The following is a 12,966-nucleotide window of genomic DNA, read 5'->3' as shown; positions in this document are numbered from 1 at the left end:
CTTTCTTTTTCTTTTTAGAATGACTTCATATTTCAACAGGAAATTACATTTGGTTATGCTATATATCTTAAAGCTTGTAACAGTATGTGTCTGTTTCTAATTAAATTTTATTGTTTTACTTGCCCTTTGAACCATGTTTAACTAATAATCCCACCACACAAGTTGTAAGTTACTCAATGAACATGTAGCTCATGTTACCCTATTGAATTACATAATGCAAGAGCTGCTTATGAGCATACCTTGTGAAAAGTTTTTACTATTATCATTATTTTTCTGTATTCTACCTGATCTAACCTAAAAGTTTCTACTTTTTACATTTTAGTTACTTTTATAATAATAAATAAAAAATACATGTGAAAAACAAGAAACATATATTACTAACCTTCGTTTTTTGCTGTCAACTGTCAATGAAACTTAACCCTAATTATTTATACTAATGGTACTAATATAATAATAATAATCCCTGTAGACTCCCACTGGAGCATAGGGCCCCAACAACACCTCGCCGACGGAAGTTGTTGTTGCAGTAATTTTTTAACAGGTTGGTTTTTACGGGGTAGAGTTGCTAGCCCCGCACCCAACCCTCCTCCTTTCTCATCCTGGACTTGGGACCAGGCAATGGTGGTGGCATCCCTGCCGGGGAACGAACCCGGTACTAATGGTACTACTGCACTTAATATTTTTTTATTCAATTAAATAATGCACCTAAGTAATGCACCTAAATAATAGCACGTGAAAAGCAACATCTCAAAACTATCACAATTTTTCTGGCTTTCTAACGATGTGACAAGAGCCATTAAAAATTCAGCTAAGCTCATTGATATGTTTCCCATGGTAATAAAGTTATAAAGTTTGAACTGAAAGAGAAACAGCCAATTCTCTTTACAGAAAACCAAGTAATAAAATATTTCATTTGATAGATTAAAACTTTGGCTTTCTATTGGTTATACATAATATAGTATTAAACATCAGACAGAATTCCTGGCAATTTGTGAAAGAGAGAATATGATTGGTGGGCGTGGCAAGAAGGCTTTGATTTTCTATTTTATGGCTCTATAACCAAATAAAATTGAAGGCTACACTAAATATGCTTTGCCTGAGTAATAAAAATATTATAATGAGCTGCATGTTTTGTTATTGCAAAGCCATGTCAGGCTATCTGCTGTGTCCACCAAGGGGAATTGAACCCCTGATTGAAGAACTGCAAATTCATAGACTTACCACTGTCCCACTGGGGTATATCATAATGAATAATGAGTAATTTACGTTAGATTCCATAATTCTTGGAGGAGTGATAAATAAATTAGAGAAGAGTGGATACTTAGAGAGCAAATTTCATAATTTTCATAATAGGGGAAACTTAAATTTTTTTTTATATTGCCTTATAAATTTAAGAACTTAAACCTTATATAATAATAAAATTTGGACTATTAGCTACATTCTGATGCCCAGTTTATTTGTATACCATGATAATAAAGTAGTTTAATTCAATTTTGAATGTAACTCAATAAAACCTCAGGACATGAACAGAAAAGGATGCCAATAACATTAATAATGTTGTGAGTGAGAAAGTCAAGGTTAGTGTGTTTTCCAGCTCCATGCACACTACATCTGTTAAATTAATGTTCAGCAAATGTGATAGTTTTTATTGGATAAAACAGAATGAAGAGTAATACTATTATCACTGTATCAGATAAAGTAAGTTTGGCATTCAACAATATTTCATACTAATGATATAAATGAGTGTATTATCAACTGAAGATAACTAATAAGTGAAATGTATAAAAACATCTGGAGTTTTACTGACACCAGAAAGTTAATTCTTTTTAGTTCATGACCTAATCATGATTACTAACCTTTATCTTGCCCCTTTCTTGCTGTAATTCACTCTTATACTTTTCCAAGTTTTCCAAAGCATGCTTCAGTTGTGTTTCTGTGGCCTTCTTTGCCAAGTCAGCTTGCTTTTGATCATGTTTGATTACTTCTAATTCCTAGTTTTGAAAATAACATACAGTATAAGTACAAGGTTCTGAATTCTCACTTTCAAAATGTGCTTGGATTTGAATTCTATCACCCAACTACAAAAAATATAAACACCAAGTTCTTCCAGTAGGGTACTCAACCATGTAATAAGGCAATTGTATTAAAAATCATAAGGAATAGTAACAAAAAAGTATATATATATACAAATAGAAAAGTTGAAATGATAGAAACATAAGAAACATTTAGGTGTTAGCTTTTCTTGTATAGCATATTTTTGACATTAAGGACTAGCAAAAAAGAATGAATGTATATATGATAACACATCTATATCAAAACATGAAAAAAAATGCACATATACTAAAGTAATACTCTTATATAAATTGTTTCCCATAATACACCTTTGTATCAATGAAAGTTCATTTCACATGTGAAGCATTACATAAATTTCACACTTGAACTCACATGGGAAAGGTAAGCACCTAAAGTTACTATTGACCCTTCACATCTAGGCCTGGCTCTTTTGAACATGAATCTATAGCTTGTAATTCAAATTATTATTTTATCTAAGTTTAAGTTATCATTCTTCATTTTTTGTCATATAATGCTTCTCAGCTACAAATACTCTAACTTCAGTAATAACCTTTGATATTTTCTAACCAATTAGAAACACAAACTACACTTAATAACAAGTAAGAATAAAAAATTTTAACCTCCTAACTTCTTGACTTGCCGAGATATAGATAAATTTGTGAAACCCACCAAAGAAGCCCTTCCCCCCCTATCTCTAACTTTCAAGATTGTTTGATAATTAACTTTAAATGGCTAATGGACATGTTTAAAACCAATAGAAAGGACAGATTCTTCTCTATATAAGGCTCATTACAGCTATTTAATTTCAATGCCCCTAAAGTAACAGCCTGTCACAGTTTCTTTGTACTCCTACTCTGGAAGTATGAGAGAATGTTTTTCAACCTATTTTATAGTTATTTGGAGAGCTGGATAAATGACAGTAGTTTTGAGATATTCTGTTATAATGATTGATGTACTTTTTGCATTATAAAATGCATATTTAAAAGCTACATGAATTCCTCTTTGGACAATCAAATTTGTGAGACTCATTGAGTTTTATGGAGAATTTTTACTCAAGTGCAAAATGAGCTTGATTACTAGAAACCCTTATTTTTATATATACACATATCTTTTAAAACAAGTATCTAAAATTTATTGAGCTGGAGTGCACATGTAACATGACCCTGCTGTTTATATTAGCTTTATGGGAAACAGCTCATGGGCTTGTGCTGTAATTTATTGCTTTTGATGAAATAGATTACTGTTCCTATGGTACAAAGTATGAAAATAAAGCCATAAAGTTAAAATGAAGCAGACATTAAAAGGTTAACAGTTGAAACTGCTAAGATAAGTAATTTGGAAATTTCTGATAAATTTTACAGTCAATGTCCAGGAAAAAATTATCTTACTCATTTTATTTTTTACTTTTCAACGTTTTGTTTCTCTGTACATTGATGATTTAGCGTTAAGACAGAGAAAATAAGGGATAAAATACATTTTATTAAAAAAAGTTATGTAAAATGAAATAGGAAAATTGCAAGATATAAAGAATTATTTTTATTCTTAAAATGAAAGTCACTTTTCTCTCAGACTGACTACGTAAAGGCTACATAAATTCACAAATAAATATTTAGTAAAAACATTTATTAGAAATCTGGTTTTTGTGTAAACAAACTTTAATATTTACTACCAGCTTGCCAAATTTCCTGATGATAACAAACTTAGTTCAGAATTAGAGTAAATATTATTTTGCATAGTTTCACATATAAGGGATCAGTCAATTTGAACAGAGAGTTAACAACTGTACTTTCTTAAAGAAGGGTGAAACCTCCCACTTTTCAAATCTTAAAAGCTATTTACTAATCAAACATTTCAACTAGCCAGGATTCTGGCAACAGTATGTTGCATACACTAAAAAAGTGCCAATGACTGTGCCATAAATTGAAGACGTTACACTTGATTTCATTTGTTTTCTTTCAATAATAAATTCCTGATTTTTAATTGCTAAACACTACAAGTACTTAGTTTATGCTGTCACATTTTTTTCCTGTATGCTTGCCTTCCAATATGACCCTTTTAAGAACATTTTGCTCAAAGTCTTAGATACACTAAATAAAATCCTTCTCTTGGTCCAAGTCCAGATGTGACTAGTGTTACCTTGATTTTAAGTAATAATCAAGCTTTGTGTTAGAGGGTGTTTGGCTCTCAACTGGACAATCTTCTACTGTAATAACCCCGAACTTCCCAGCAAATAATCCATACTTCAAATGATTGTTGTGTACTCCCTGCCTATCAGGTAAAATTCTTCTATCCAGAACTTGACATTTATCTTGTGACCAAATAAGCATGATAAATCACAAATGTGTATTAATTAAGTTTTTCAAAGTACTACTTCCACGTATCTCCAGCTTTGAGTAATGCTTGCATAAGGAGCTGCAATGGGAAACAGCCAAACAGGGAAACGGACATTTCTCTAACTGTAATAAGGTTGAGTCATACATTTGATAAGAAGTATTTTTCAAAATGATTTATCCAATTTATGATTAATTGCTTACACTATTCATAATAGAAACTACAGTGATAAGCCTCAGTTATGAGTGTCATGCAAGCCTTATTTCCATGATATGAAAATAATGGCAATTATCCTGGAAGAGATAAATGTATGGAAATAGTGCTCTAAAAAATTTGAAAAATTTATGTTTTTACATAAAACATATATGGCTCAGGTACACATACATTTTCACAGTTTCTAAGGCCTTCAGGATTAGTATCGTCACTGGCTGATACCAATGTAACAAAGGATAAAAAGTAACTTAAACTGAGAAGGACGTGAATCAGAAGTTTCCATCATGAGGCAAAAAATTTACCAACTGTGTATTAAAGGCTCAACACTATATCCCAACTGTCACATTTTCCATATGACCACAGCAGAACCAAAGTTTCTTAAGAAACTCAAACACGAAAAGTTTGTAAATATCAACTAATTTGGAAAACACTAACAACATAACACAAATAAAAATTATGCCATCATTTGTTAAAAAAAAGTTGGATGCACAGAATACTATGGAATATTAATAGCACCATACAGGTTACAAAACTGGAATAATAAATCTACTGAAGTATTTTAGAAATTCAATTCTAATTTTAATCACCTTTTTCAGTGTCTTACATTCAATATCTAAGCAATCAACTTTGGCTTGGAGGTCTTTATTTAAACACTGGCACTTATCCAACTGCTTCTCCTTCATGCTGTTATCCTTAAGATATTTTGTTTTCATTTGTTCTGTTTCTTTCAGTTGTAATTCTAGTTTTTTCAATGATTTTTCCTGAAGAAAATAACATACACATTTTTTTTTATAAATCCTGATACCTTAAATAAATATCTTAATATTTGAGAATCTTCAATAATACAGGAAATTATTTGTTAATATTTTTTTTTCTAACCTGGCATCAATAACTTGCAAATACAGTAACTATTTAAAGAAAAAACAAAACAGCTAATAACTAGCAGTTTTATTCAGTATTATTCACTTTGTTTTATACAGTTGAAATCTATAACTTTCAGCCTGTCTTTTTGTTAAAGTTTAAGAACAAAATCGATGCACTCAAATAAGCACTTATTAACTTAAAAGTTTACTTGTCCCAGAAGTCAGCAAGTAATATCAAATACTAACTTCCTTTTAAGTTTTAATTTTGTAAAAACATCTACAGCCTAGTGTTACTGTTGGATATACATGACTGTTTCATTTCATTTTTAAGTCTAATGTGAACATTATGATTTAGATGGTTTACATAGCTTGGGTGTTAAAGCAAGTTATTTTTAGAAGTGATAGTTATGGCAAATTTCCTTACATAGCTGTTTACAAATCACTGTAGGTCAACTGCTGTGAATTGATGTCATGTTACTCAAATCTCTGAATTTTTCTTGTTGCTTTAAGTAAGTATTGTTACATCATAACATCCCATAGTTTATTGGAAGTTCTAGGCATCAGTTGGGCAATATATATATATATTTATGTAGGCAACCAAGTTAGTGCAAAAAATACATTAGTGAAAGTGAAAGCAAGAAAAAGTTAGTGAGAGATATAGTCAAATAGATCTAGACTGTGTTTGTAAGTTTAGCCATAAAGAATGTATAGTGGCAACTTTTAAAGTGTAATAATTGTAGATTGTATTGTAATAATAAAGATGTAGAAATAATGTATTGTCAAAGGGTATTCTAAAGTAATTGAACATGGCTATGTGGACTTTGATTAAAGCTCTGGATACAACTGTGTTGACCAACAGTTATAGTAATGACTTTAAAGTGAGTATCACAGCCTATTATTGTAATAACAGAGTAGAGAAGAATAATTCGTCTTGTCAAAGGGTGTTCTAAAGTAAGTGAACCCACCTGTGTGGACTTTGATGAAAAAGAGACAATTATTTAAAGTTCTGAATACAATTGTGATAGCCAATACTGTAACGAATTTTTGCAGATATGTTTGACTTTTTTTAAATATATTATTCTAAAACAATGGACTGTATGCTGTCTGTTTATTTTTGAAAGTTATCACCAACAAGTCAAAAGACACCTACTGTAAACAATGTTGGCCCTATAAAAACCTGACAGTTATTAATTACTTTTTTTATCTACTATTGTATTTTTGTTTAAACAAAATGGATGGATATAATAAGTGCTTTCGTATTTATTTCTATGTGAGCAGGCAATTCACTCTACACCTCATCAAAATAAAAAATGTTACAATTATTACTACCAAAATTATTCAGTAAACCTAAAAATAATATACTATTTTAGGAGAAAATTTGGCTTGAATTTTTACACATTCTTTTATCTTTTGACTTATTTACATAAATAATATTTCAAATCACACATGCATACATATATACATACACACTGAGGTTGATTACAATTTATATGAATGATGTTTCCAGTACTATATTGTCCTTGGAACTACTTTCTCCTCTGTCAACTGTGCTCAATCTGATAGACATGATTATACATTTTGCTTGACACTACAATTTCCATTGTGACAAGTTTTTATATAGGGTGGGAAGGCTATTCTTAAAATAAATGTATTGACAAACTTCCCACAGGTACTGTACATGGATTTTGGGTTTCAAAATCACATTAAAGCAAACCAAAGACACATAAGCCTCTTCAGAATGCATTAGCAAACTAATACGTATGTGGACAAATGTAATTGTTATGATTCCAGTTTCTTCATCCATCGACCCCCCCCTTTTTTTTTTAAAGAAAATGACCATTGATTTCAAGGTTTTGCTGGTAGCTTTAAAACTACTGGCTTATGAGCCTTTGTCACCTTCAAATCCATGTTTATTATCTTGTTAACATTACCAACTCATATGTTAAGCTTCATTTTAATGGGTTTTTAAGATATAAGTGTTCTCTTTGTAACCATAATTTTCACATTGCTGGCACAGACATTGTTTTAGATTGGATTTAAGGTATGGTTTCAGAACTTGTTACAACTCTAAATGGTCTGCTGTGTTATCATGAATACTTCTGCTTTTCTTCAAAATACTATGTCCTTTCACTCTTCATCACTATTTTGCTTTATGAATATCTCCCTTTGGAAGAGCAGTTATACCCCTTCAGCAATAAGACCACCCACGGCAGATTTAGTTTTTCAAATGACCAGACTTTTTCTTCACCCTCCCTCCCACATCTATATATAAGTGCTGAAAATGTTGCCCGTGGCACCCTTTTCCCTCAGCTGTGGTGGGCCACTTAATTAACATAAACAAATTCAAAGAAAGTACAATTAACCAATGAACATACATATATACACAAAATGTTGTTTGTACTGTATTAATAATTTCATGCCATTAATAGTCTTATTTTAAATGTTTCAAATCTATAACAAAGTGCTTAAATAGTGTACAATGACATTCTTCACAACTTCCCTTAACTTCCAAATTCCCGATACACAATAAACTTTTTATAGAATCAATTATTACTAACTAAATGATGACTCATAATACTGTTTAACTGATCTAAGACTATTATACACTGCACAAAAATATCCTACAATTGTTTCTAAAGATGTTTCTCTTTCAAGCTCATAACAGCCATGATCACTTGAAAGAATGTTCTTTATAAAGCACTTTATACTCAATAATTAGATTCAATTAGTTTTCACTCTTCTCAGTCTATCAGTGAAAATAATCATCTATCTGAATAGACAGTAAGTAATATGTGACTTCACAGATAGTAATATCTGCTCTTCCTTTTCTGGCAAACATCCAAGAATGGATTTTTACACAGAAATGATGAACCTGTCACTACTTATTTTTAATTTTTCAAGAATTACTTCCATGCTACAATTTCCAGAAAACGTAGTCTCAGTACATCCTTCTACAAGTACTGGGAGCTGGCCTAGACCTATGAAAAAACTTCTCCTATCTAGTGTTTCTCAATGTACCTTATTCATGTTGCAACAGTGATGCACATTTGAAACTTTACTTGTGGTGAAACTATTTTTCCACCAGAAAAAAGACAAAATATCTGAACGTTATGATGAAATCATTTTCAGAAATTCATATTTCATTTATGAAAATACTGGATTTCTAAGAATCACTAACTATACCAACCAAATTTCTTTGATACACTGTAGAGGATGCTCTTGTACATAATCCTTATGCCTTTCTCTCTAGTTTAAGTTTGTTGTATATGACATACATATAATAGAAGATATGTGCATAATGCTTACAAGCTAAAAAAATTCATATAGCTGCACAATTGTTGATGAGAATGAAAAAAATTGTGTGTATGTGTATATATAATATAAACCTAGGAATACTGTGATAGTTAATTCTAAATCTACAGATTTAAATCTTTATCATATGCTTCACCTGAAAACTGTAAACCTAATCAGTAGTTGTAATATGTAACGTGAGCAAAAATGTAATAAAGACACTACATCAAACAGCTGTTTAATTAACAGATAACTGAGACCAGTGTTATTTTTCAATGGTGTCAGATATCATTAACTCATATTCAATGTCACTAGCTTAAATGTATACCATTTCTTTGTAATCTTTTAAAAGTTTCCCATGATGATCTTTCAACATTTGTAGCTCAGTCTTCAAGAAACTCATCACTTTTTCTGGAAATAAACAACAACAGATATTTGGTATGCACAATGTAAGGCATACTAAAAAGCAAACACATTATAACTGAAAATTCATAACTTCATGTTAAAAATATGATTTTATTTTATACATTCCCATTTATAGTCTTTGTTGCTATGGTCCCAGAAAATATCAAGACCTACAAAATCAAGTGATATTTGGTGATGATGTCTCTCCATTAGTGTCAGAAAAGGGATAAGCCAGTACCCTCTTTACAAAATTTTGATAATATAATTTCCCTAATTTGAATTGAGGTTTTGGTGCACAATAACAACACACTACAAAAGGGTTGTAAACTTAATGAGGTCGGTGGATATAAAGAGTCCAAAAGATAAGATAAAGAGACTAAGGTAAAAAATAGAATAGCATTTAAGCTGGTCATTAAACTCCTTATTTTAAAAAAAAACTCTGTTTACATCTACCCCTCTTTCCATCATATCTTTGCCCCCACAGCATCAAAATGAGTTCTAATTGCTATTCTAATTTTAAGATTTTCCATGAAAATGGCCAAACCCCTCCCAATTTCTGACAAGTTTGATTCACTTCCATAAGCGGCTGTGCACTGAGGGTGTGCACTTGAGTATTATTACTTATCTTATCCATGTTTGTGCATGCATGTGCATCTTTTTAATGAGGAAAGCTAGTGAAAAACCACATAGAAATGTTTTCTTATATTACTAAATACTAAGTGGACTCTGAAGGTGTGCACCTGGATATTATTCCTTATCTTACCAAAGTGCATGGGTGCATGCATGTGCACATCTTTTTATTTAGGCAAGCTGGAAAAAAAAACACACAGAACATATAGGGATCCTTACATTACAAAATACTAAGTGGACCCTGAGGTGTACACTTAGGTAGTATATTACATATCTTATCCACGTGCATGCTTGCATGCACATACGCACCTTTTTAATGAGGCAAGCCAGCAAAAAACCACATAGGAAAGAAGTGGTTCCTTACATTACTAAATACTAATTGGATCCTAAGGGTGTACACATTGGTATTATATTACTTATCCATGTGCATGCACGCATCTTTTTACTGAGGCAACCTAGTGAAAAACCACATAGAAAACAAATGCTTTAATGTTTCTAGGAAATAAAAATGTTAAAATATTTTTTAGTGTGTTCTTTTATGCTAAAATAGGTTCAGAATACAGATATTGATACAGTCATTGAGAATATGTTAACCTAATAACCTGAGCAAAGCCAGGTACTTTCACTAGTATGCAATAAAATGAGCAATGTAAGAAACAAGTAAAAAAAATGGGCTCAATACCTCATAGATAATGTAAGAAACAGATTTACAAGAACAAACTTAGTGAAGCAAACTAGGATATTTTTAAGTAAATATAGCAACTGTTCTTAAATTATTTTGTATGAAACTAAAGAATTAACCTCTTTATAACATACACACTTCATGAACTTTGGTATGTGTAGCCCAGACAGTTCTAGTTTCATATGGTATAGCATATTTACCTTAATTGTAAGGTATTACAGTAATTTAAAGTCTTTGAAGTTAACATTTTTCTCATCTGAAAGAGCTATCACCTCACACTACTGTCATGAAGATTTTTGTGCCTATCACAAGCATTGAAAGAAGCTCCCACCCATATATGTATTAATGTGTACTGTGCCAGCCTATGATGTAATCGCCCTCCTCCAACAGGAGGGCAACATACCTTTATGCAGTAATTCCCATAAGCATTAGCATTGCAACAAAGGCATGTTCTTGATGAGGTAAAAGAAATACACTGGAAGTGAGAAGGTTGTACATAGAGGTATCTATCTGAAATGTATTTTCAGATAAGGAAAATGTTTACTCATAAAACTCCAACTTCCTTCAGTACAACAAAGAGGTAGAATCCCACATTTATAAGATGGTGTAGGGGTTGGTGTACATAAAGAAATAAAAAAGTTGGGATTCTTTCTGAAATCATGGTGTCACCTACTGGGGTGTTGGTATATCACTCAGAGAGAGATTGCATCGTTTTCATACAGAGCATACTCTTCACTCAATAAAGGTGTTAGATACAAAAAAAAAAAAAGAACCTTCTGCATAGTGCTGTGTCATACAGATGAACAGAATGTAAAATTGCTCAACTGGTCAATATCTATCAGGTGGCTGGCTGAGCATGAGTGTTTGATGTGAAGGGACAATAACAAAGTACTTACTAGAATAATTAGGTGCAGGGAGAAAATATCCCAAATCTGCATCATAGAGAATTCAAGCTCCATCTGGCTGGTCTAACTACCAGGAATCTTCATTCATTGTATAGTAGGGTAGCCAAAACTACACTTCCACATAACACTCATTTGACCAAATGGGGAATTCTCGATACTGATCTCCCTAGCAGTTTGGGTCTGGGGATGCAAGGGTTCTCCTTTTATTACACATGAAGATAAAGGGGGAGGAATCACTAGGAATAGAGTGCTGGAGAAGTGCTTGTTGACTATGCAAGGGGTTACCATGAGCAGAGACAACAGGCACTAGCCTGATGTGGTGGCAGTCTCACATGTAGTGCTGTCAGTTTCTTTTGCTCCTGAAGTGAAGCCTGGAAAATAAAAGATAAATATGTATATGTACTGTCAAAACAGTCTTGTGGAAAAAAACCCATCTCAACAGTGGGTACAGAGAGCAGGGGCAGATGGACTTAATTTTGGGAGAGAAATATTCCCTGTCAGGAAACACCAGCCACTTGATATGTTCCACTGTCTCCATAATAAAGATATATAGATTGAATAAAGTAATAGTTGTGAGACCTGTAAAAAGGGGGTGGGGAGGAACAATAAACAACTCCCATTCAGAGAACATTCAAATGTCCATAAAGTAGTAGAACGGTAAGCCTAAATAATATAACCTCCAAACAAAATCCCACTGTACTCAAATGAAAACATCTCGAACTGTAGCCAACCTGAAAGGAAGGGCTGTGAAGAGAATATTTGATCATTGTGGATTACCTGAAGAAAGTGAAAGGAAGGCAAACAAATATGAACATGGAGAAAACATTTAAGACATTGATCCTGGTCATCCACATCAAAGCTTAGAGTGCATAAACCATATATTTGGAACTGAGGAATGAACAAAGTTGGTTCAAGTAAAACAGAGCTATGTCAGGTCACCAATTTCCCATCTTCATGGGAATAATGAAAAGACCAGATTAAAACCACACAGTGGGGTTGAGGTATTGTTCCATGGAGTTCTAATTAGGTGAAGTGAAGAGTAGAAGGACAGGGAAAGAATCTTTGAGAAAGCACATGAGTAACACAGTTGTCTGTGGCAAAGAGTCCATAATTTGTAAAAGATGGGAGAGCAGAGCTCCCACTGGATTGGAGCTGAGGACAGGCTTCAGAAACAAGTTGCTTCCAAGACTTCAGAAAGGAGGATCATTGGATAGTAGCAAGAGGACTAGCAACAGGAGAGGGGTCATCCCACAAGGTTGTAGAGCATAACAAACCTAAGCCTTCTGATTAAAAAAAAAAGCAAGAAGCCAAAGTGAGAAGAGATGAGTTCTAACATGTGCATCAGCTCAAGATTCCAAAATATAAGAAACACCCCAAAAAATCTCATCACAAAGAAAGGGTACACCATAGAAATATCTGGGAAAAGACCGAGGGAGGAGAATGTCAAAAAAGTAAGGCATTCCGACAAAATACAACCCAAGAACAATGAAAGGAACTGGGAGACAATAAAATAAAATCAAGGTTAAGGTGGGAAAATAGGTGTGTGCAAGTCTTCCCAGTAAAGTTTACAGCC

At 32.6% G+C, this 12,966-nt stretch overlaps 1 protein-coding gene across 7 annotated transcripts in view; it reads right to left on the bottom strand.

Annotated features, from left to right (window-relative positions):
* The window catches only part of LOC106478848 (testis-expressed protein 9-like), a 41,706-nt gene that overhangs the window by 6,667 nt on the left and 22,073 nt on the right, over window positions 1-12,966 (bottom strand). For all 7 annotated transcript variants that reach the window (XM_022382511.1, XM_022382509.1, XM_013939421.2 and 4 more), the window contains 3 exons: window positions 9,100-9,182; window positions 5,205-5,378; window positions 1,857-1,991 (listed from right to left, as the gene is read on the bottom strand). In XM_022382511.1, coding sequence (XP_022238219.1) covers window positions 1,857-1,991; window positions 5,205-5,378; window positions 9,100-9,182 — 392 coding nt within the window. The remainder of the gene's footprint in view (window positions 1-1,856; window positions 1,992-5,204; window positions 5,379-9,099; window positions 9,183-12,966) is intronic.

This window comes from Limulus polyphemus, unplaced genomic scaffold, assembly GCF_000517525.1.
Source record: "Limulus polyphemus unplaced genomic scaffold, Limulus_polyphemus-2.1.2 Scaffold254, whole genome shotgun sequence".
Classification (NCBI taxonomy): domain Eukaryota; kingdom Metazoa; phylum Arthropoda; class Merostomata; order Xiphosura; family Limulidae; genus Limulus; species Limulus polyphemus.
The sequence above is the reverse complement of the archived record's forward strand: the minus strand, read 5'-3'. Positions and strand labels throughout refer to the sequence as shown.